At 44.9% G+C, this 25,551-nt stretch overlaps 1 protein-coding gene across 10 annotated transcripts in view; it reads left to right on the forward strand.

Moving 5' to 3' along the window:
* Positions 1–521: 521 nt before the first annotated feature.
* Positions 522–25,551, forward strand: part of BCL11B (BCL11 transcription factor B) — a 166,065-nt gene continuing 141,035 nt past the window's right edge. For 3 of the 10 annotated variants that reach the window (XM_079948074.1, XM_079948066.1, XM_079948073.1), the window contains exons 1-2: positions 2,338–2,464; positions 20,922–21,287. In XM_079948074.1, coding sequence (XP_079804200.1) covers positions 2,377–2,464; positions 20,922–21,287 — 454 coding nt within the window. In that variant the 5' untranslated portion in view covers positions 2,338–2,376. Of the gene's footprint in view, positions 1,846–1,895; positions 1,938–2,337; positions 2,465–18,377; positions 18,451–20,921; positions 21,288–25,551 lie in introns of those variants that run through there. The other 7 variants (XM_079948070.1, XM_079948069.1, XM_079948067.1 and 4 more) reach the window with 7 other exon arrangements.

Genomic DNA, 25,551 nt, shown 5'->3' on the forward strand with positions numbered 1-25,551 from the left:
GCGCGCAGGGAAGAGGAGAGCGAGCGAGACAGCTCCTTAGTTGAAAGGGGGGCAGCGAAGGGATCTCCGCGAAGCAAAGATCCGAGCCGCCTGGGAGATCTCGGAGCAGGTGGATCGAGCGAGACCAGGATGGATCCCGCTCCCTTCCCGGGGGGCGCCCACCTCAACCCCCTCCCGCCTGGCTCGCCGGGTCGAGCCCACCGCTCTCACCGCCCACTCTTTTTCTGCCTTTCCGGCGCCAGCCTGCTGAGCTTCACCAGACCCCTTACCTACTCGCCCCCCCGCCAGCGCTTCCCCCGGGAGACGGCCGTCCCTTTTGGGCTTCTTGCCAAGGGGCGGAGGAGGGGGGAGGCGGCTGCCCGGGCCCTGATCTGCCCCCTCCCGCCACCTAACACCCCCCAGACCTTGCCTGCGTCTCATCCTAAACCTGATCGGCGATGGTTTGGGAGAAAGGGACTCTCGGTCCCTCTTTTTTTTCCTGATTGGTCCTCTTTTCTTCCCCTTCCCCAGCTAAATTCTGCTTAATTTCATTTTGGCTGCGTGCTCCGCAGACGTAGCCCTGGCTAAGCAGTCGGAGCCGCGTGTGTGCTGGGAGTCTGTTTGAGGGTGGCTTTTCCCCCCTCTCCCTCTCTCTCTCTCTCCTTCCTCCTCTTTTCCTTCTTCTCCCCCTTCTTCTTGTTCTCTTGCAGGGTACAATGTTAAAAAGCCACCGCTAGTCGCCCCCAGTGCTCCTACTCTCTAGGTCTTTTTTGTCTCTAGTGCAGATTAAACGTCACGTCCGCACTTGAACTTGAATTTTATCCCATTGTACGGAGGCAGACCCAGCCATAGAGAGACAGAGCGCTCCCAGGGAACCAGGACTCCGCCATCTTCACATTGCAATATATCTCCTTAGTAATAGCCAGCACTAACCCAGAAGCACTGGGGGGCTTCCTTCCTAGCAAGACCCTGTGCCAAGCGAGGGGAGGAGGGGGGTTGAAGCCAGTGGCAAAGTGGTGCGAGCAAAGCAAAGCAAAAAAATAATAATATTATACAACAACAAAAAACCAACCCAGTGGCACTTGAACTGGCAAAGAGGAGACACAGTTTGGGCTAACCCCTTTTTCTTTTCTTTTTTTTGAAAAAAAAGAGACAAGAAAGCGAGAGAGAAAGAATTCTAATTAACCCAGGAAGGGTATTTTTTTTTCCTGCATTTTTCTCTGCGTGTGGGGAAATTCCAATTTTTCTACTTTTGTGCGAGCGTGTGTGTATGTAATCCATTTTTTTTTCTTTTTTAAAAAGATTCGTCCTGGTGGAAGAAGTGCACTTTGCTTCTCTCTCCCGCCCCCCTTCTGCTCTCTTGTTTTTCTTTTTCTCCCCCCCCCCGCCTCCAAAGCACTCTGGAAAAATTTAAAAAAAAAAGTGTCAGCGCTTGGTGAGGGGGGGTGGGAAACCATCCTTCTCTCCTGAAGTTCAAGAAAAGACCTGGAAGCGGTGAAAAGGAAAAAAAAAAACAAACCAACCAAACAAAACAGTTGTCTTGCGAAAACAAAAACCAAGGCTTCCCCACTCTTCCGATGATGATTTTTTAATTGAAGGAAGAATCTCATCTTGAGTGCTCCAAGGGGGTGTGTGGAACTGTTCCCCCCTCTTCTTCTTCTTTTTTTTTTTTAAGAAGAAAAGTACCAAGAAGAAAATAGAAGACCGGGAGGAAGAAGAAGATCGCTCCCCACCACCACCACCTCCAACCCGATCCCCCCCTACCCAAGTCCAGCTCTCCGGGCGATGACCGTGTAAATGCCAGGGCAATGTCCCGCCGCAAGCAGGGGAACCCGCAGCACTTATCACAAAGGGAAATTATCACGCGTAAGTTGCAACTCTTTCAAAGGAGCCGGATCGGAAAGGAAAGTGGTGTTTCTATGTGTGTGTTGGGAGGAGAGCAGTGATGGGAAGTTGGGGTGCGTTTGTGCGCGTGGTGTGTGAAGCTGACCGGGAAAGATTGGAGAAGGGGTGTGTTGTGCGTAAAGTGAAGGGTCTTGGAGAGTTTGCAAAGCATTGGCGCGGGGGGGACGACGGTGGCTGACGGGGAGAGGGGAGTCGAGGAGAGAGAGAAGCGGGGGGCCGGCAGGATAGGTGTTCTGGAAAGTAAAGTTTGCAGGGTAACGGAGGAGGCCGCGAAGCCGGCTGAGAGCGGCCGAGGCGAGCTGGGGACGGCGGGGAAGACGGCCGGGTGGGGGATCCGCAGCAGGGACTTCCAGACGAGAGGCTGGGTTGGAAAGGCTGGTCCAAAGTTGGCGAGCACGCGAGAGCAGCAGCCGGAGCGGCAGCGGCGGCAGCCGAGAAGAGGAAGGTGGCTGGAGTCGGGGCTGGAGCGGGGGGAGCCTTAATGGGAACCACATGCAAGGGACGCCTGGCAGGCCGGCGAGGGAGCGGCGAGGCCGGTCTGGGGAGCCGGGAGAGGCGGAGGCGGCGCGCGGAAGGCGAGGTTGGGTGTGTGTGTGTTGGGGGGAGATCTAGCGACGGGGGTCTGCATCTCCCCCCATCCCGGCTTGGTACCGGAGACATAACAGGACCGGGCGTTGGGGAAGGGGCCGAGAGAAATGTCAGTGTACAGGTAGACCGGCAGGCGGGCGGGAGCCTTTTGCTCGACTCCCCCCTGGGCAAGGTCCGGCTGCCCTGCCCAAAGCGCAAGGTAGCTTTTGTATGCATTTATGCATGTGCTAACCTTGCTGCAAAATGGTGTGTGTGGGTTTTTTTTTTTGGGGGGGGGAGACAGACAGGGAAGGGGTACATTTTGCGTGCACGTTGCAAAGTAAAGTAGCAGCAATTTTTTTTTTGCAAAGTGAAGCGCGCGCACAGTTTGCAAAGCGGCGAAGGAGTCCTGCAAAAAGGCGCGCCACTTTTGCAAAAGAGCGAGGTGGTAGGATCTCATCGTAGTAGCAAAAAAGCAGCCCAAGGCAGCAGTGTATTGAGGGGTAGAAGCGATCTAGAACGAGGTGTTCCTTTCACAGGAGCCGAGGGTGGTGTATGTGTTGTGTATGGTGGTGGTGGGAATCCAGGCCCAGAGTTGCCTGTATAGGGGTCCAGATCCGGGGTGGGTGGTGTCAGTCTTCCTTAGTATCAGCTTCGCTTTGCAAACATCTCCTGCCCTGCTAATAATGAAGGACAAAAACAAAGCACCCAAACTCTGCTCCTCTTTATTTCGCTTCTGCCCACTCCGCTATTTCCAACATTGAAATGCAATGGAAACCCAACACACCTAAAGGTTGCGCCTTGAAGGTTTGCAGGCAGCAGGGATTGGTGCATTTTGCTCTCCTGACCTGGGTGATCAATAATAATCATTTTTTATTTTATTTTGGAGGCTAGTTTCAGAATTAAAAAATAAGAATAATGCAAGGGAAGGAAATCGGCCTCTGTTCCTGTTAATGGGGCGGTGGGGGTGGCGCGGAGGGAGGGAGAAAAAAAGGAGAAAAATCACAGCCCCAAACATAACGCCAAAAAGAACAGCTCCCTTTGCACGCTTGGCTTTTGCAAAGCAGCCGTTGCGCGTGTGGAGCCGGGCGAGCGGAGAAGGGGGGGGGGGCGCAGTGTGTGAGAGAGAGAGGGGGAAGAGAAAGAAGCAAGAGGGAAGGGGGCCGAGCCGGAGAGGATGTTGGGGGGGGGGCGCATAGAGAGAATAATAGAATATGTATGTTATATTTCTTAAAAATTTAAATAAATATATATATATATAGCCCGGCGTCTCCCCTCCCCCTTGAAAGCCTAAGACTAGCAGCCATCTGCCAGCAGCATTTGGTGACAGCGCTCTCTCTCTCTCTTTCCTTTGTTACAGCTGATAAAAATTGTTGTTTGTAACAATACATCGGAATTATATTGATTGGCGAATGCTGCCGTTCGACCTTGGACGGTGCTTGGCTTGCGAATTTCATTTTTTCCCTCTCTCCACTTTTATTTTCTTCTTCTTTTCCTTCCTCTCCTCTCCTCTCCCCCCTCAAAAAACCCAACCCTTTCTTGCCACCCCCTCTAAAAACAACAACAAAAAAAGCCTTTATTAACCAGCTGCAACAGCACCAATGAAGATGCGTTGGTTGATTTTGAACACTGTTTTGCAACCGGGGAGTTTGACGGTGCTTGCCGAACCATGGGGGGGGGGGGCGGAAGAGTGGATTTTCTTTTCTTCTACTTTTTAATTTTTCCGAAATAACACACCAAACCTGTAACACCTTTCGACCAAACTGTATTTTTCTCTTTCTTTTTCCCCATTAAGAAAACCTAGCCGGATTGTAAATTGGGGAGTTGTTGATTCACCCTCCTTTTTTATTTTTTTAAAAAACCAACAAGATCCAGATTATTTCATGTAACTCTATTCCCCCCCCCCGTGTAGTTTGCATGGGGGACTTTGCTTGTTTGAGGTTGTGTGTATGTAATGTATGTGAAAAAGGTAAGGCAGACAGTATTGTGTGGAGATAATAGAAAAAGGAAAGAGGCATGTTTGCAAATGTTCCAAATTTTAATTGGCGTGAGGTTAGTCAGGTGGGATTCTTCCTGATTTCCAGCTCTTTCCCACCAACTCCCCCACTATGAATTTTTTTTTTGGGGGGGGGAGAAGTATATGTAATTTGGAATTGGGTACCAGGTGGGTGTTAAGTATAATGGAAGGATACCTTTAAACATCTGCCTGAACAGTGTGGCTCAGTGGGGAGGAAGGTTTAGAAGGGAGAAAAACCATAGCCAGGTCTTTTTCTCTGTTCCCCTATTCATCCTCCCATCTGGAAAGGACTTAACAACAGGACTGACTGAGGTCTCTTAAACTAAGGTTAAGGCAAAAGGGAAGACGATAGATGGGCATAAATCATGTGTATTTGGTGTGCCTAGATTTGCAATGGGCAGCCCGGGTGGGGTGGGGGCAGGAATCAGGAAAAAGCAACTGGATGTTTGAGCTAGAGAGAGAGACAGAGGTGGTTTCACCATGAAAGTGGCTGGACCAGTTTCTAGGAAACAGTTATACATTATTAAAAGGGGAGCCTGTTTGGAAGAGAGAAGTTTGACCAGAAGGGCCAAATAAAGAAAGAATTAACTTAGCACGGCAACTCCCCTCCGCACATACATGCAAATATACCTGCACCTCTTTTTGCTGAAGGAATCTGGAGTCAGATTCTGAGGTCCGCAGCTGTTTGATGGAGCAGCTTGTCAAGGAAATGGCATTGCATTTGAGGGTATAGTGCTAAGTGGAGGAGCAGGCTGGCAAATGGGTTTAATTCTAACCCTCTTCATTGGAGTTTATTAGATTTTAGTCCCTGTGGGGTGTTGAAAGAAAAACTGCTATCCTGAATGGCAAACAAGCAGAAAGTGAGCGTGAGAAAGGTGGGTGGGTTGGGGGAATATTTACAGCCTGGTCCTATTCATGTTTACTCAGAAGAAAGCACTGCTGAGCACATTGGGGTTCAGTTTTGAGTAGGTAAGCATAGGATTTGCAGCCGGAAGGGTACAATCCAGATTCATTTCAGATCCGGCGAGGGTTTTGTTATTATATACAATAACTGACTTTATTGCCATAGTATGGTATTTTTGCAATTCTGAGAGAGGCTCCTGAGACTTAAGTTCCCCACCCCAAATATATCTCAATACCCTGTTTTTGACAGAGGGATAGCTGATGGAATGAGCAAATTTGGGTATGTCTCCAGTGATGGTTGGTTGTGAAAAATACAGCAAAGTTGTATAATAGGAAAATGACATCTCTTATGTAAAAATCCCGACAAGAGATGTTCTAGGACTGTTCTGAATGACAGATGATAATGTTGGCTGGACATCTGCGATAGGTTTTAACTGCTTCAACAGTGAGATGTGAGCACTAGTTGTGAATTTTAGGAATGGGAGGAATTGTTGAAACGGATCACCTTCTGCCAGCAAAGTGACCTTCATTATTAAAAAAATATATATGGTTGAACCCTCCTGAAGAAAGTTCTTGTGGGGAGGGGGCTGAAAGGAGAAAAGCATAAAATAATCCCTGTACAATTTAAAATTATTATTTTTTTAAAAAAATCAGATTTGAAGTCCCTGGTCAGCAAGTTATTTGCTTCCTGATTTGACACTGTCTGTTTGCATTGTGCCCCTATGGCTGAGAGAAAACACCCTTTATTTATTTATTCCATTATTATCCTGTTTTCCTTTTGTGGAATAATTCCTGTCATTCAAAGATGAGCAAGAAAATTAACAGACACAGCAAAGAAAACGGCACATAGATGTAACTAACAGAATTAGCCAGGAAGGAAATTGCAGGGATGCTTGGATTTTTTTGGGCGTACCTGTAGGGCTGTAGCACATGCATGTTGTTAGCAGGTGTTGCAAGCTTGAGTTATTGAAAATACTGTGTTCTCCATTAGCTGCGTCTGAGCTGCACATCATCAAGTTGCACATGTTACATTAAACTTAAAAGCTGCAGAATTTAAAAGGATAGGCTCTTCTCTCGTTTTGGATACTTCCAAACATTCTGTCCACTCTTCCCATGCCTCCTTTGAGTTGTTTGATAAGAAACAGCTTTGTGAATGGATGATGGAATAAGAAACAGATTTGCTTTTCATTGGAAGGCAAACACAGAGGAGGCTATTTTGTCAAGCTTATTGAAGCATTTTAGTAAGCATGGCTGAAGATCTTTTTCTCCCCAACGTTCCTTATTAGCAAGGCTTGCATTGGAGTGAATGTCTGTGTCCTTATTTAGCATCAAATTTATTGTGCCGTGTGTGTGTGTTGAACAAAAGACAGCCCTCTAGTACACAGAACACAAATGACGATCTGAATGATTGTGGTCCAGGTGGGGAAGAGGCCAAAAGATGCCACTGGTTCCCGTTGGCACCTATTCTGCCTCCTTTATCAGAGCTCAGTGTGCCTGGAGCTTGATCTATTGGTTTAGCACATCGAGCGCAAGGCTTTTCTTTTCACTTTACATTTCCTGTCTAGATCGCCCTGCACACTCTTGTTTGTTGATACAAAGTACTTTCCAAAATAAACTTTGCTAGCTTTTCAGCTGAATTGCAAGTCACATTTGTGGGTGGTTGGCGCTCAGTGACTTGCCTTGGCGGCTAGGGGGCGCTCGTAGCCTGTCTCTTGGAGAAATTTGGGTTTCCCAGCACCCGCGGAGGAGGCGAGGAAATGTAAAAAGGCACAAGTGAGCCGGTTCCCATTGCTGCAAAATGTTTTAGGTGTAAAGTTGTGGTATTGATTTTCATGCCGAGATCTATATGGTACAAGATGAGAGAGATTGCAAGTTAGATAAATCTATTTTCTAAGCAAATTATGACTGATTAAGCAGCTCCAGCAAGATAGATGTCTTTTAATTAAAATTAGTTTTTAACGGTGTCTTTCACTGTCAACTCCTCATCTTTTCGCCTTCCCAGTTTTTGAGTTGTTTGACTAGCCGAGAGCAAAGGGGAGGCTTCTGCACAAGTATTAAAATGCACATGCATGCTGTGATTAAATCTTATGGGTAAGTTTAGGTGTTGCGCACACACTTGAGCCTCAAGACATTATTACAGTGGGACTGATAAATATGAGCATCGTGAATGGGATTGATAAAGGGCCGGTTGAACGAAATCTTCGAGAAAATCCGGCAAAGAAGCTATGCATTCAAAAGGGGGAGGCAATGCGTACTAGTTCAGACGGATCATGCCTCTCCTCTGTGAATGAATGCGTGTGCGCACAAATTCAACAGGAGACTAGTTAACAGAATAATACACATGCATATAGTTCATAATATTGAATGCCTAATGGAACCAGATGCTTCAAAGACCCGTGTAGCAGCGCAGGGTATTCTTGCGAAAATCGGTATCACACATAGCAAGCGTTTTCCTGCCACATGCAAAAGCGTTTCAGTGTGCAGCAAGAGATCCGAATAGTTATGAACGTTTATGTACTAAACGTTATGTGCAGTTGTTACGATGTGTACAGCTGTGAAGGGACATAGCCTTTGGCCGATGCCTGATTTTATTTGTGGCTCTGAAGGTCAGAAAATCCACCTGAGCAAGTTGCCTTACTTTTAATTGCTCTGCCTCTCTTGGAACAACGACGTAGGTATTTTCCACGCAGAAAGAGATAGAAGTCCATGTGGAATGTACAAAAGTTTTCTCTCTCGTTTGGTGTGTGTAGAAATGCGCGCGTGCTCCCCTTTTGAGTGTTCCCCCCAGCTTGCACACACACCTTGCTTACGTAAACGTCATTGGGACACTTCCTTGTCAAATGTATATGCAGCTTAGTGGGTTATAAAGGGGGGGGGGGGAATCTGGGAATGCCAGGAGTGAATGCTTGCGAAGAAGTTTGTCAGGTTGTGGCATTGTTCCCTGTTCTGCAGATTTCTTTCTCATGTTAGGACACAGTCTGTGGGTAGATGTTCTTCTCTGCTGACAGAGGAGAGGGCTTCATTTGAACTTGAAAGAGAAATAAATTGGGTCAGACAAAAGAGTAGGGCTGTCACCCACTATAGGAAAAGCCTTCACTCTGAACTAGATGGAGGTGAGTGGGGGGGGGAGAGAATGAGGTTGCAATGAATCTGAAGGTTCCTTCCTTCATTTAGGGTTTTCTGTTTGTTGGAAGCATAGAGACAGCGGGCAGCTGATTTTTACTAACCTGGAAAAACGAAGTGATCAGGAAGCTCCCCCTTTTCCCCTCACCTTTTATTGAAAAAAAATGAATAACCTCCTCCAACTTTGCCAGTAACAACTTGCTTCACTCCCAGAACTTTAAAACTTTTCGCATTTTTGAAATGATAAGAATCAAGGGCAGCAGTTCTTAATCAACGAACTTAATCTGCCATTTGGCACAATTTAAAGCATCTCTTATGAAGATGGTTGCTGTCTTCAAACTGCTTTCTTTTGCTGAAATAATATTCCAACTCCTCGTTTGCTTGTTGCTCCTTGAATCCCAATGAAGTTGAAGAGATGGATAAAGTTGGGCTGGGGCTGGGGCTGGGGGCAGAAATAAATGACCACCTTCCCCTCTATGTTTACTCAGAAGCAAGTTTCTTTGCATTCAGGGGTTGCTTACTCTCAGGTACGTTTGCATTGAATTGCAGCCTCGGGGACATTTTGGGGCTGCATGCAGACATACCTTGAAATTTAGCCTGGCTAGAAAAACCACCATGGAAGCTGTTATATAGTCGTCATAGTGCAGATACAAAGATGAAGAGCTAGGGCTGCTTCCATTCATTTTGATGGGCCTTGTGCTGGGAGAAACCTTGCAGTGCTGTTCTGCATCCAGTTACGCCTGTCTGGGACTTTGCTGGGACCAAAGCACATGGAACATGGGCGCATAAGAAGTGCGCAGAGATGTCCGCATATATCTTCATAACAAGATGAGGGGAAGCCGGTGTTCGCACAGAGCGGGCATTACTGATAAATGTGCCATGCTCCCAGCGGCTGTTATAGTGACACCTTCCTCCTTCCCTGCTTATTTACTTTCATAAAATGTCCTCATGCAGTCCCTAAGCAATCCCTTTCCACCCTCGGCTATCAGCCTCGGAGGCGGTTGTGTATTCACAGTAAGTTGCCTCTCGACATCAGTTAGATATTCTCCCTGCTCCACTATCCCTTGGAAAAAAAGAGAAGCAAACTGCCAACTAAGTCTTTATACAGGGGGTTCTTAAACGGTAGGGAATCCCCTCTCCTTGTTCTTCCCAAGGGATATATATTAACAATGTCTAATGTGCCTTTTTTTTTTTTTTTTTTTGCAAATACTGTAAATGAAAGAAGCAAACACTTCATGCAATGTACTCATGTACCAGGGAGAGAGACAGAGGAGGTGGGTAGCAACCGTGGTAGCGACATTATAAGAATATAATCATTTTCTAGCAAAAGCGACATAGCGGTTCACTGTATGGCATTCGTCGTACCTGCCTTAGTCATTTTATTTTATTTTATACGTTTGCGAGACCTTTGTCTCAGTGCAAATAATAAATTTCCTTTTATGAAGGAGCTAATGATGTGTGCTGCTTGTTGGGGGCAGTGTGTGTTTGCCGTGATGCAGGAGGAGTGAATGGGGAGTGATTGTATACAGAAAGTTCCTCCACTTGTGTGTGTGTGTGTGTTTGTGTTTTACGAGCCTGGAATGAACCCACAAAATCCGCTGGGTGTTGGAACACCCTGGCTTCTGTGAATCTTGAAAAATGGCTCAGAGTTTGGGTGTGAGCCGTGCAAGGTGATTTACAATCCCCTTGTTGAGAAAGGAACTTGACTCAGGTTCCACCCGGGTTTCAATCCACAGCAGAAATCAAATGCATTGATTTCCCCCCTTATTTGGGCAGTTTTGTTTTGTTTTCTTCATACATTGCTAAGAATCTATAATTCAGGCAGCCTGTTCTAGTATAGCCAAAAGTATAGAAATTCCCTGTGCAGACTTCTCCACTCCTCGTTGAAGTATCTATTTCCTCCCCCCTCTCCTTTTTCTATTTCAGTTTTAACTAAAACAAATCTATTCACGCAGGAACAAAAGGAGCTTTTGTATCACATCATCTCAATCCCTGATTTATCTGTGAAGATTTACCGCTTTCGTGGTCTATACAAGAACCTATGCATTTTAGCCTCCCAATTGCAATAAATCTTTTTTCTTCCTCCCCTTTCTGCACCTCGAGCCACTAGTTTATTTAGCAAAACGTACATCACCTTTTGTTCCATTAACATTGCATGCATGTAGCCTTTGATTTAAATAAGTGCAGAGGCATGTCTTGGGGTAGAAATTTAGGGAAGCGGGATCGGGGGGGGGGGTCATGCTGGACATTCCAGAGGCTGGAAGTGACCACTGCACCATACCACGTTTAAGTGGCCTTTGCGAAATCACCGGACTTCAGTTCTGCTGCAAGGTTTTTGGTTTCTGCTGGAATATGCTGGGCATTTTATGTTTTACCTCCTTTCACTTCGTCCCCTACTCCCCCCACCTTATAACCACTATGGTTCCCCCCTCCTGTTATTCAGAGCCTTTTGCCCTACATTCCTACATTTCATCTACATTGGTGGGGTTAAACTTTGTTTTCTAAGATAACAGACTAGTTCTGTGAAAGGTGTCTGGCTTGCAGGTTTGCAGAGGAGTGCTGAAACTCAACAGCCACCCATTTGCAGACGTTTCAATGGGGGGACTCCAAGCTCCTCTGCTTTCCATAGTGAGCAGAATCTGGCAACACCTGAAGGCTGGCCAGTCATCTTTACAAAACAATATCAGATCATCGTGTTGGTGTTGTGTACTGAGAGCAGACTCCCTTTTCCTTGGGGCCACGTGCAAATCCAGGAGCAGTTGTCACTTTTCGTGACACAGCTTCAGTGGCAAGCTTAAAGAACGAAAAACGCCACAGAGGCTGAATTGCCTTTTCCCTTCTCGGGGGTGGCACTGTTTTTTTATTGTCAAATAGTGCATTTGAGGCTCTTGGGTATCAGATTTCTGCCAGTTGCAAGTGTTGTTAATGCAAGATAGAATGCTGAAGTAAAACCGAACATGCATGTTCTACGTATTCATTATATCCTTACTGCCTTTCAAATCGGGACATAAAAGTTTCCAGCCGACAAAAGAATGGGTAGCCCACAGATACCTCCGGACGTGGCTGTTTCTGTCCGTGATTAGGCAATTGGCTATTTTATAAGGTTGCTGTGGGACATTATTTGCAGGCTGATAGGACTTTGTGGAGCTGCCAGGACATCTGCTTCATTCTGTCCATGACCAGCAGAAAGGGCCACAGCTCCACTGTAGAACCCCTGTTTTTGCGCACAGAAGACCCCACATTTAATCCCCGGCATCTGCAGGTAGGGTTGGCAGTGTCCCCTGTCTGAAACCCTGGAAAACCACTGCCAGTCCGTGTAGAAAATACTGATTTAGATGGACCAGTGGTCTCAAGGTATAAGGCATCTTCCTCTGTGATTAATAGTCCTGGCCAACCATTTCACTACATTGGAATTGAGTTACTGTTTCTCATGTGTGTCAGTGGCATCACCTTCCTTTTGGGTTTATTATTTTTTGTGTGGAAATCAATGCAAAACAACAACAACACACCTTGGCTCCTTAATAAATAATAATAATGATAATAATAATAATTTATTGAATTTATATACTGCCCGGAGTGTCCAGGGCTGTGTTATTGGTGAAATGTAGACATGAAATCTCTATCATAATTAAATTTTCAGTTTGAAAAGGATTTCCAGGCTAAATATTGGTACAGGTGGGATGGTTGGGCAGGCAAAGGTTTTGTCCAACTGCGTTCTTTTAAGCTGCGGCATCTTTAAAACGGTCGGTGAGTGATCCAAGTTATCTTCTCACTTGCAGACTGCATGCGTGTGTACACGCGTGAAATAAGTGCTGATGGACACACAGCACCATCTAAAAAAGATGGTTTTATGGGTAGCATCTTAAAGGCAAATGTGCTTCCTCCAGTGGGCAGCTGGGTAAGGCTTCCGAATGTTCTTCACACAACCAATATTCAGAATTCTCCCAGCTGCTGCGCCCAGATCTTGGGAGTGCTGGAAGATCCTCACGGAGGGGGGCGGGGCAGAAGCGGGGAGACTCTTTGAAGTTAGGATTTCCCGGTAGAGGGGTGCAGCTGGCAAGTGCTGCATGATTCATCAGTTCATCATTACAAAACGCAGTCAGATCTGGTTAATCTGCAGTCTGCTCATCTGGGTTTGTGAAGAGATTTACATGGTAACCAACCTTACAGTACCCATGGCAATTGTAGCACCCGCTAGCACCTCTGCAGATAAGTAGCAGCAGCAGCAGCGGCAGCAGCAACAACATTATTTCCATAGGCTCCTGGGCTTGAACATCTTTCTGGTGTTGTGCAGAACCTGCATGTAGGCAAGAACCTTGGGAAGCAGCGAGACATTGGCCCCTGATACAATCCACTATTCTTTCCCCTCCTTAAAAAAACAAATAATCATCTTTGCTCGCTTACGCTCTGGATTGATAAGATTAGAAAAGGGGAGAGAGCGTACAGCCATCTCTTCCACCCCCCTCCTTTCATTTATATTTCTGCCACATGAATACAATTTGGATATTTTGAAATGACGCATGACCTCAAAAGGGACCACTTCACATATTGCATTTTAAAAAGATAATAAGAATGTGATGTGCATTCTGTAAGGTATGCTCTCGTTGAGGAGCTGGGATTAGCTTACAGCTTCCTCTTGACTGTAGGGTTGGGTGGCAACAACAATATGTGAATCGGTTCTCAGGAGCTTGATTTGATGTCCACAGCAGTTGAAATCCACGTGATTTTTCATGTAGCGCTGAGGGTTTCTTTGCTCGTGCCCAAAGCAAAGCAAATCAGCTTTGCCCAGCCAGATAGATGTTGCTGGACTCACCATCCCTGACCATTGGCCGCACTAGCTGAGACTGATGTGTGCTAGAGCTGACTCTTGGACCTAGGCCTTGAGGACAGTTTTGGAGAACGGCCCTTGGAAGATGCATTCAGGCAGTGCGATATCAGATGTTCGATTCCTTCTTTGGGGCTGAAATCAGCTGCCTCAAACCCTCCTTTCTTGTTTGAAGGAGAATCTGGAGTTATTCTTCTCCCTCCATCCCTTTCCAAACTACATGACGGAGAGAGCAAAGTTTTCCAAACCCCTGTAACCTTTGAAATTCAGGAACATGGCTGAGGAGAAGCTAGACTTAAATCTGAAACAGTTGGGGCCTTATGTATATTATGGCACCTGAGCATAATGTAGATTTCAGCTTGGACCTATGCTGGCTTTGGGCATGAACTATTAATTTCTGCTCCCCATAAATGTGAATCCCAGTGTCTTGGGAGCTGTATTTTGTGGATCATGCCCCATCCACAGTGGATGTGTTAACATCACTAAGCGAGGGCAGCATTTTTGAAGGAAAGAAAAGAGCATTGTTCTGTAAGTACTAAACAGAGATTCTCCTCACATTTGGCCATGGATAGGTGATCAGGTTTTTGGATATTTTTATTTTTTTATGGCAGGTTAATTAGCAGTGGAGGAGAGCTCTAGCCTACCAGGCTCCGTTTACTCTGGGGCAACCCCGTCAAAGTTAATAGACTTGCTCTAGAGTAAGCAGGCTATTGGTTGCAGTTAACAGATAATGCCTATCACAATCTAGCTGATAAGCTTGACCTTCTTAAATGAGTTACTTTAATTCTGACTGTAATTTAAATAACTTCAAAAAAAATAACTACACTTTTCTTGATTCCTTTGAAATTGATGATGATCATTCAGGAGGGCTTTGGTTGGGGGGGGGTTAGTTCAGGGAGTGCAAAGCTGATTTCCAAAAAGGTTAAGACTGCCAAAGAATGAAAAGGATACCAGATTATTATTATTATTTAAAAAAGAGCTATTGCAGACTGCTTTGATGGTGGGGGCAGAGGAAGAGGAGAAGATTTCTCATGAATGGGCACATGCGGACTTAACTAATTACGGTCAAATGCTACTGAGACCATCGTAATGCAAGATGCCAAGTTGGGCAGATAAACCGTAGGAAATGGCAAGCTTAATAACTTTCGATTCCCGGACCATCTTGCAAAACGGGAGAACTGTGCGAGGTTTTATTTTATTATTATAATAATCCTTCTGTGGGTGCTTAAACGATTAGTTAGAGAAATGAAAAGGGGGAAAAGTGAACAATTCAAGTTGCTGACAACTGAAGGAGATTTTGGAATTTCTACATTGACAGAGTCATGGGAAGCTTAGCAAATCTTGCAGTTTTCCTGCTCTCTTCTTTTCCTGGAGCGGGAAAAAAAAATCTCCTTTATCAAAAAGATAATAAATGATCCTCTCTCCCCTCCCTCCCCGCACTTTAAAACAACAACAGCGACACCACCCTAATGTGCGTAGCCCGAATACTCTAATTTCAAGAGGCTGTCTTAACTTCGAAGCAGAGCAGGATGGCTATAGTAAATGCCAAAAGGTGTTTTTGGATCCTGTGCTGCAGCTTTACATACCTTGGCTCTGTTCAGCTCTGCTGCTTACTTTGCCTCTTCCAGTTCTTTTACCTTTATCTCTCCTTTTGTGCGTGCGTGTTTTAATATTTTGACACTCTGCTCCCACCTAATAGGAATTCTTTTCTAGAAACGGTGCATATGTTGTCTAAAGGAGTCTTTTCACAGCACTCGTATCCCCCCCCCCTCACCTCCGTTTCTTTCTTTCCCTTTTGGCTCTAAAATTATGTATATGTAATTGGTAATTAAAGGTGCAAGCTCTCTTCAATATAAACAGTATTGCTCAATGTTAGATCATTAAAGGGAACAGAAGCACTAAATAATTACCTTTTGCATTGTGACAAACCGTTCGCACAGAAATCCACTCACTTCCCCCTCAGCACCAGGGTTATGATTACATTTTCACGATGGCAAAGAGTCTTTTCATAAAATAAATTGGTAAATTAATTACGTTGCATTGTCTACCGGCTGCTTTTAAAGTAAACTTAGAGGAAGGGGTTGGGGGGGGGGAGGCTGAAAGTAATTAATGGGTTTCACACACCATGCATTATGCCTAGAGTTGAGTTACCTAGTGGATTAATTTGGCTACAAGTAAGTGGAGGAAACTCAAAAGCTTTCGCCCGTGAATCTTCTCTTCCTTAGGCTGCTTCTTGTTCATACACCTCCGTCGACTGTGAGGGGTGGCAGCGTAGGCCTAATTTGAAGTGCTGCGAAAATAATAAGCACCAGGTTCTGATACGCTTCTCTTTCTTACATAATGCGTGTGCTTAGTGGGCAGTGATGCAGTTTATGATACGTATGATTCATGTACCAATTAGCAATCTTTTTCAGAAAGGGAAGTTAAGATTTGTTTCGACCTCCAAATAACCATTTCTCTGGCTGAACCTGTGAAATTAGCCTCCGGGTTAGATAAAGCAGTCTTCTCTCATTATTATTACTACTACTGCTCTTATAATTTTAAATAAAAAAAAAAGATACAGCAGCTTTAACAAAAAATAATAATCAGGAAATATTTGGGCAAAGTTCCCATTCAGTTCAGGGATTGCAGTTCAGAATTACGACAAAACGTTTTGCATTGTCCTGCTGCTTTTAGATCTCCAGGAAATTCGGAAGCAAATCACCAATGCCAGTATTTCCATGCGTTCGTTTCCCCCCCCCCCCCCCTGCAGAGCTTTACTATTCCCATCTCCAGATAAAACTTCAGTGGCTCATCTCTTTTATTTACATGCTGTTAGTTCTCTGCGTATTGATCGGGCCAAATGATAAAATTTTTGTTCAAAGCAAAAACCCCGCCAGCCAATGGGAATTGTGCCTGATTGAAGACCATGTTTCGTGTGGTTTTTCAATTAGGCTGCAATGGAAATATATATATATATAAAATAAAAATAAAAAGTTCGTTGCGCGGCAGCCTGTGAATTAGCAGCTTTGAATGCGTTAGTTTTTCATGCAAACTTAGTTCATCGCAAACTCCTGATTATTCAAATTCATGGAGAGATGTCAACCAGCCCCATTTCAGTATGTAAAGGAGCATTTTCTTTTTATATGATCTGATGGTCTAGAAAAAGGTTGTGCTTCCTCCAGACAACTTGCCTAAATGTGGGTCTACGGAATCTTTAGGCAAAGCAAAGTATGGTATGAATGTGAATCTGGAAATCAATTCCTGTCCCTCAAATGCCTTGCAGTTTACAGCATCTTGAAGAAATTTTTGTGATATTTAAGAGGCTTTGCTTAGCAGCCGGTTTCACTGAAATTGAACTTACTCCCAAACGTACATGAATATGCTTCACCTGTAAGTTGACCAAATTAATTTGGACTGAAGTGCATGTTTGTTTGTTTTTGAATTACAGTATTTTTCTGTGCATTATTATTATTATTATTATTATTATTAATTTCCCTTCCGGCTGCTTTAAAAGTTGCTGCTCAGTGCAGCTGCCCTTTCAAGTTCACATTCTGCTGCCATCAGGGTTGCATGCAAATCCAGCGACGTAACGTAAATAAAATGGAGACTTGAGGTTGCCACGACCTGATATTAAAATTCCATAAAACCAGCAAGTATTTGGGGAGAGAAGATGGAAGAAAGGATGGCGTGTGGGTAGAATTGCTATCCGACGGGAGAAAGTTTGGTTAGAGCAGACATACGACTTTTTTTAGTGCTGCAATACCTGAAAAAGATGTACTTGAAAAGCAGCAATAGGAAGGTATTCATAGTGCTGGATATTTTCCATAGGAAATTAAGCCAAATTCATTCTGGCATCTGCTATAATCTAGAATCTGAATGCCTGGTGTCTGTATGCCTGTGGTGTAGAGACTGACCTCCAAGAACCCAGTAATTCACAAGGAACCTCATGCCCTTCCGTCTCTGTACATGGGAACAACCATGTAACCTAAGGCATTTAAAAAAATAAAATAATAAGCATGTTATACAGTGATGTGTGCACAGCATTGGCCTTTAGGGGTGGGCAAGCTGAGTGCTGAAGGTGTTGCTCAGCTGAGCTCGGTGTTTGAATGCACTGTCTGCAGTGAGCAAGGATGAAATTGTTGAGAGGTACTTCTGGCATCTTCTCATGGGCACTGCTGGGAATACGTGCCTGGCTGCTAGGTTTTGTAGTCCTGCATGAAGCTACACAGCTTGACAGCTCTGCAAAATTAACCCCTGAGGAAACACACTCAAAGTCTCCTTTGCCTATTTAATCCTAGGATTGGCCCTCAGTTCTGGCTCCTTAGTTCTCTGTCAACCAGGACATTAAAGGCATTTCTGGTGGTCCACATCACCTTGGGCCAAGCGTGGGCAGAGGAGGAACGGCGTTGTGGCCTGATGGTCCCACTTGCTCCAGGTTGAACACACGGGGAAGGGAGAATAGGAAGCACATCCTTGGCTTGGCTTGGGTGCAAGACATGTTGCTTCTTTCTCTCATAAGGCCGACCGCCACTTTGGCTCAGCTGCCAACAACAAGAAGCGATTTTGGTGCTCGTTCGGGCGGTAGCCCCAGTGGTTCAGTCAGGTTTGTGTTGGGTTGGCGGGGTTTGTGTGCTGAAAGCCTCTTCCTGCTCAAAGCCAGCCCAGGAAGCCCCCCTTCTGCACGTTGGTAGGTTGCCCATACTAGCAAATGACAGGGACTTGTTTCCTGAGTTGGTTTTGCCCTTGTAGGGCAGTCTTGCCTTGGGCAATGCTTCCGACATTTTCCTGGCCACCGTGATGCAAAGACTCTGTCCCTGGGATTGCCTCTTCACCATTGAGAAAGGGAGCCATTTTTGAGGCTTCATCTTTCTTGACCATTCTGGAAACTGAGCACACAAAGGCCCAAACTTTTTTTATGTAAGGTTTTCTGTTTGTCCAAAAGCTTTGTCGTTCTCTTTAGGCCGCAAATGAAATGAGTCTTGTACAGTAACATTGAGATGAGCACACACGGTAGATTTTTCCTCACAAAAATCTTAGTATTATTATTTTTTTTAAATATTACTACAATATAATCTTTAAAGAAAGCAATGAATGTGTTATTGCGTCATCACTAAAGTTCTCATTCCAAAAAGAAGGAAAGAGTGCTCAGGTTTGTCCTCACAGATCACAATTTCTCCTGAACGTAATATGTTGATCTATACATTATTGCCATGTCCCCTATTTCTGAAATAAACATTCTGGCAGGGAGGGTGGAGTGGAACCATCGTGTGGTGACCATTTTGACATCCACATTCTCTGCCTATCCTTCCGTGTGCTCTTGAAGTGTTTTTTTATCTTGTTGAACTGTTGCGTGCTTTAACACCAAAAGCTTTCCTTCCATGATATTTATTTTATTTCTATGCCACTTTTCAGGCACGCCTCGTGAAGTGGTTTACGTAGAAATATTGGAAGAATAGAGATTAAGTAAAACCATGTATTAAAACTGCGGAGACAAGCGACACGGCTATGTGTGTGTGTGGTGGGACTCTTTGAAAAGCAGAATTCTCCTCCCCTCGGGGAAAGATGGTCCTTGAGTAGCCTTGTGGTGATGGTTGGGGCAAGGAGAAGCCACCTCAGCTGAGTCGCTGAAGGGTGAAGAGTTGGCAACTCATTCAAGCAGTTCTTCTGTTTTCTCTTTACCCTTCTTCCCTCAGCGCAAGATGCTCCAACTCCTGTGGTGTTTGTTAAGAGAGAGGGAGGCTGCCTCAGGTGGAAGCTCTGTAGCTCAGCCACAGAACATTTGCCCTGCATGCAGAGCAAATTTGGGGTCAATCCCTGGCATCTCCTCATAGCGTTGGGAGAGACAACCGCCTGAAATTCTCGAGAGCCTCTTCTGGTGCATGTAGACAATATTGCACCAGGTGGACCCAGTGGTTTTCCAGCCTAACTCTGTGGTCCTCAACATGGTGCCCATGGGCATTTTGGTGTCCTTCCTTGCTGGCCAACAAGGCTCCCCTGCTTCTTTCTGCAAAGCGTGTCTCCTTCATGGAGAGCACGTGTTGCGGTGGGGTCTAGCAAGTCATCCCTCTGTTGCTGGGCGGGTAAGATTAGATGGCCACGTTTGCGATTGGGCTCCTCTATGTTGTTGGGGAGATTTTAATGTTGCTATTCCTGATTGACAGCCTATTAGCTTTATATTCCCTGCGCGCAGCGTTGAGCTTCCTCTTTTCTCTCCCCTGCTGCTTTCTGAAAATTTTTTATTTTTTAAATTTATTTGGGGCTTTGTTTATTGTTGCTTTTTTGGGGGGGGAGATTCCTTTAATTTTTGGGGGTGTGTGATTGCTTTTTTATTGCCTATGTTTGTTTTGTTATAGGAGGAGGTTTATTTTTAGGGTGTTCCGAGCACTGCCAGTTTTTCTTTTGCAAAATAGGTATTTTGTGGAGCCCACAGCAGTTTGTTAGGTTTCCAAATGTGCCCCTGGAGCCCAGAAGGCGTTTCTTCTGAGTCCTGTGACTGTACAGTATTTGTAAGACCAATCCAGTATATTCAGCTCTTCCAAAAGAACCACTGCATGTAGAGGACCCTACAAAGTGCATGTGTCTGGGTTGGGGTGGAAGGAACATGAAGATATCCTAAACTGTATAGGATAGAGTAATAGGACAGCACTCGGGCTTATTCACAAAGGCCTATTTAAGAAAAAAGCTCTTGAAGCAATTCTTGCAAAATATCACCTTTTTTGTTTATACATTTTTTTCAAGTGTGTGTGTGTGTGTGTGAGAGAGAGAGAGAGAGAGAGAGAGAGAGAGCAAGCAACAACCCTATCAGGTAGGTCAGTTATTGTTTCCATTTTGCAGAAGAAGACACTGAGGCTGACTTGGATAGGACTGCTTAATTAGTCCATAGAAACAGTTGACACTACCCATTGGATCAAATCAGTTAATGGCTCCGAAGGCAATCGTAACAGGCTATTATTGTTCTTAGCACAATGCTGATGGGTATTCTTTGAAGATACATTCAGGAAAGCCACATCAGACCCGCCTGTTATTTTGCTCTGCAGACAGACTCGGTTGCAAAACATTTTTAAATCATTTGAAGAAAGACAAGCAGGATGGGGAATATAAATATATATAAATGGCCTCGGTCCTGCATACTTGAAGGAGCGTCTCCTCCCCCATCGTTCAGCCCCAACACTGAGATCCAGCTCTGAGGGCCTTTTGGTGGTTCCCTCACTGAAAGAAGTGAGGTTACAGGGAACCAGGCAGAGGGGCTTCTCAGTAGTGGCGCCTGCCCTGTGGAACTCCGTCCCATCAGATGTCAAGGAAATAAGCAACTATCCTGCTTTTAAAAGACATCTGAAAGCAGCCCTGTTGGAAGTTTTTAATGTTTAATGCTGTATTGTATTTTTAATATTCTATTGGGAGCTGCCCAGAGTGGCTGGGGAAACCCAGATGGGTGGGGTATAAATATATTATTATTATTATTATTATTATTAAAAAGGTAACCTCTGTGTTTTAAGACAACCCTGTTCTAAGTCAGGCTATAAGAATGCATAAACAAAATTGCCCTCAGTTCTTTTTCCTCCCTTTTCCCCTGACCCTCACTTTCTCTTTTCTTTTTCTTTTTTGCTTACCCACTTAAAGCAGAGGCTGACCATGTGGAAACCGCCATTGCCCACGAGGATGAGACCCTAGCGATAGGAGATCCGGTTGGGCTCGGCCTTGCGACGGGTGGAGCAGACCCCGACCTATTAACCTGTGGACAGTGTCAGATGAACTTCCCCCTGGGAGACATCTTGGTTTTTATAGAGCACAAGAGGAAGCAGTGCAATGGCATTGGTGGTTCCTGCTACGAGAAGAACCTGGATAAGAGCAGCCCTCCCCCATCATCACGCTCCGAGCTCAGGAAAGTGTCAGAGCCGGTGGAAATCGGGATCCAAGTCACGCCCGACGAAGAAGACCGTCTTCTCACGCCTAAAGGAATTTGCCCCAAGCTGGAGAACGTTGCAGGTACAGCATGTTTTATTGTTTTTATACATTAAGTCATGTATGGTCTTCCACCACTGTCCTAACAACCATCCTCTACTTTTCCAGAGAGAGAGAGAGAGAGAGACTTGTGGAAAGTCCCGATAATTCTTAAGACTTCTGTAGTAGCCAGGGGTGGGGTGGGGATCAAACGTCTGCCCCATGCTTTGGAGAACCCATTTCTTTTCAGGCTTCTGTGGAACCTGTTCTAAATAGGATTTCGTTCCATGGGCAGTAGAGGGCCCTTTGCCAATCTGATTTTTGCGAGGGATGGCATAGGCCATGGTGGGCATTGGGGGGGGGGGCAGGTTTCTGAGCCCTCATTTGGCAACTGTGATACTCAGTGCTTTTTCTCTCTCTAGAAAACTCACCATGATGTTGTTAGAGTAAGTGCCGCACTTTTTAACAACAGGAAAAGAGGTACTGCATACCATTGAGTACCCCCTGGAAAAAAGCACTGGTGCTACATGGGTAAGGGGTTAGGAAAGGCCGGCTACCTCTCCCCTACTCCCATCCGCGACAGGTATCGGCCTGCCCCATAGTTCACAACTGGAAGACAATCTGCTTGGCGATAATGCTGAAAGCCTCACTTAGAAAACTTGGCTTTGGAAAGGTCTCACCTGGACAAAACGCAACGCCAGAGTTTCAGAGACGTTAATAAATGCAGATTTCTTCTTTGAGCTGTAATGCAGACAAAGGTAGCATCTCCATTAACTAGAAAACAGAAGAAAAATGGTTGAGGTAGGCTTTCTGCAGGGTTAAACACCCTTGGAGGTAAATATCAACCCACTTTCCCAAGGCAGACTGATGTCTGGACTAGGTAAAGAAAATGTCTTGGCTGACTTTTCTGCTAGCTCATCTTGACCACAAATGTAGATGCACCCTCTTTGTCTACGCAGGACAGTAAGTCAGAAGGGGATATCCTTTGATGGGGTGGGGGGCTTTTCTTTCTAGGGGGCTGCACTCTATTGGTGGGCAAAGCAGTGGATGCACCTTTTGACGTTTGCACATACATACCCAAAAGCAAAAGCAAGAATTTTCCACGCCCTCTGCGTTCTTCAGACAAGAGGTGTTATCATTGCTCAGAGTTACATCCCAGCTAGGAGGTTGGGAAGCAGGACACCAGTGTGGTACATGGCGTGTGTGTGTGTGCGTGCATTCTGAGGGCTGGAAAGTGAACATAGGAAGGCCACATTTTTAAAAAAACTTTGGATTTAATATTTGTACGTTGCTTTCCCAACAACGTTGAGCTCGAAGCAGATTGCAAGAATAAGCAAACAACATTTCCACCAGTTTTAACTGTATATCCCAAATCGCAGCAGCATATAAGCACAAAGCGAAAGCAAAACCATTCCACAAACAACTGATGCTGGTAAATGCAAGCTCATAATAATTCAAAAATAACATTTGCCCCCTGGGGGCTTGAGTTTCCTGACCCCTGCCCATATACAGTGATGTGAGGGGGTGAGGAAGGGCAGTTGCCTTTGGTAGGAGGAAGACGTGAACCTGAACAACAGAAATGTGTAGACCGCAAATAAGAAATGGCTTCCTTTCTTCTCCCCGCCACCCCGCAGTGAAACCTGTTTGTTGTAGTTCCTGTAGGTTCTTACCACCCTTGCAACTCTACTATTGCCAGGTGTCCGCCACAGTTAAATTGGTTTAAAACTGGATTAGGTGTGCGCTTATAGACAGGACAATACAAAACTAAACAGGTGCGCTTGTAAGCTGGATGTGTTAAGGTGCTTGTGCGTAGGCAGAACTGATCTCATTGGTTTTGGAAGCCCTTGAACAGGCCTCTGCCATTTCTGATATTTAAGTGCCCCATATGTTCCTAAATCTGGAGCAAAGAAAGGAAAGAGAGAGAGAGGAAACCACAGCACCTTTATAAATGCTTCACCCCAGAAATGAGTTTCTGCGAAGTACAGGGCGGAAAAAACAGCGCGAGGTGGTCTGAGGCCAGAAGATGACAAGTATGGTGTATTTTCATTTCTAAAGTGCCTGGACGTTGCGGTGAAATTAGTTGTGTAGGTCAAAGCTGCCTTGAGGCTGTCTTTACCATGTGCAGTCAACACTTCTTCAGCAGATTGCCACTGGTCTTCTTAAAGGGTTATTACGGAAAGGAGGACTGTGCCATCCACCTGGATGAGCACCTTAAAGAAATTGCCTTGAACTGCGCACAATGCAGAATAACTTTTTTTCTTTTTCTTTAGCACTGGGCGGCCGTAGAAAACTCTCCCGGTCTCAAACCAAACTGAAACTAGTCCAGACTTAACTGTGACAGCTCTGTAGCTGAAATGAATTGAATATAGCTCTGGAATAGAGAATCTGATGTCAGGGTTTGGGGGTTTGTTTGTGTTTTGGTTGTTGGTATTTTTAGAAATGAGTGGGGCTGATGCCTCTGCCTCAGAATTTAGCTTTCTTTCAGCTTTGAGATTTTATGGCAAGGAAAAAAGAAGCTTGGTTCTTGGTATCTCCAAGGCTGGGGGAACCATAGTCTGGGCTGTGCATTCTAAAGCCAAGTCGTAAGATGTAGGGACACAGAAGCTGCCATATTAGATTTGGATTACTGGCCAGCAGCAGATCTTCAGGGGAAATCCTGGGAGATAGTAAAACATATCTAAGCTTAGAATGATATGTGGGATAACTTTTTACATGTGTGTAATATTAATCTTGCAGTGGGTGAAATGACTGGGTATATCCCCGCCGTCGCCCTTAGGCTTCAAGCCCTTGTACATTGCAGATCAGCTGTTGCATCCACTTACAGGATTCTGTAGCTGATTTGAAGAGTGCAGACCTAGCACCCAAATTTCTCTTAAGGTGCTTTCCTTTGCTATATGGTGAGTTGCATTCCAGACTGCGTCCCAGCCTTTCAGAAAAGCAGGTGCCTCTTTGAATGCTTGGCGGAATCTTGGAAAGTAGAGGTTATTCCTGCATTGAAGAGGGCTTGGATTCAATGGCCCTTGAAGGTCCCTTCCAACTCTATGCTTCTGTGATTCTAGGTGGAGTTGCATATGGTTAGATATGTATACTACAGTGCCATGCAGAGCATCCTCACAGTTTGTCCCTTCCCATGATTATCAGAAGCCAAATAAACTATACACTGGGAAAAAATATAGCCAAATGACATTACACTCATTAAGTTGGCACACATTTCAAAATACCTAGCTTAGATTTTTTTTTGGGGGGGGGCGGGTCTCGGTTATAGGACCCAGCCAAGCCATGACATCACTGATTGTAGCTTTCACATGCTGAATAGTTCCACAAACTTGCAAGAGCTATGTGATACTGAATGGGATGAAGTCACTCATCCTTTCTCAAATTTGCCCTGTAAGTTTGTCTGTCAGAAAAAAAAAATGTCACACGTACTTATTCTGGGCCAAAGCATATGTAGATGTGGTGTTAAATTGATTTTTGCATTTATTCTTATTTTTAAAATGGCAAGTAGCAGCTGCTGTCTCTGTGTGTGTCATTATTAGAACTGCAGCAGTTGGGAAAGGGGTAGTTTAAACTTTTCCTTCCCTATTGCTGTCCTGAAGAAAATCTCTCCTTCTTAACATGAATAGTAATTGCTAAAAATGCAGCTGTTAATCTGAATGATTAATATACCAACTGAAATGTCATTAGATGTTAATAAAAAAAATAAGAACCTCAGAAATTTAAGAACAGGGGAGGGGGAATAATTGATCAAGGAGCGTGGAAAAATTGTATCAATTTGGAATTATTTTGGTGTTAATTGGAATCTGTATAATTGGCAAAACTGTGGTAATATTGGGTAAATATTGGAAAATTAATATAAATTTATTTTGTTAAAAATGAAGAAAACCTCTCATTTGAGGCTGTTACTTGGTGACTGGGGGAGTGCTTTTGCCTCAGTGCAAATAGCAGCTTTGAAGGAGTGATCTTCGTTAGGGCAGGGCTGGGGAGGAAAGCGTTAAGCACCTCCACCCCATCTGCTGCGGTATCGATAATAATCACACACACCCTAAGATGCACGTTGCATGCAGTTGTGCTTGTCCGTTGTACACGTTGCTGCAACCAGGAAAGAGAGCCTGCAATAAGATTGCAGAGCTAGAGATTCAGGAGCAAGTCTGCCTCACACCTTAATGATGTCTCTGAGATGCAAACCGTTGCTTTCTCCCAGAGAAAGGAATAGCATTCCTGTTGTAGGATGCTGCATTTGGGAGCCAAAAACCTCCTTGCTCCTGTGCACGCATAACCCACTAACTGGTGAAGCTTTAGCAAACATACA

The sequence above is a fragment of the Podarcis cretensis genome (assembly GCF_951804945.1).
Source record: "Podarcis cretensis genome assembly, chromosome: 1".
NCBI classification, from domain to species: Eukaryota; Metazoa; Chordata; class Lepidosauria; order Squamata; family Lacertidae; genus Podarcis; species Podarcis cretensis.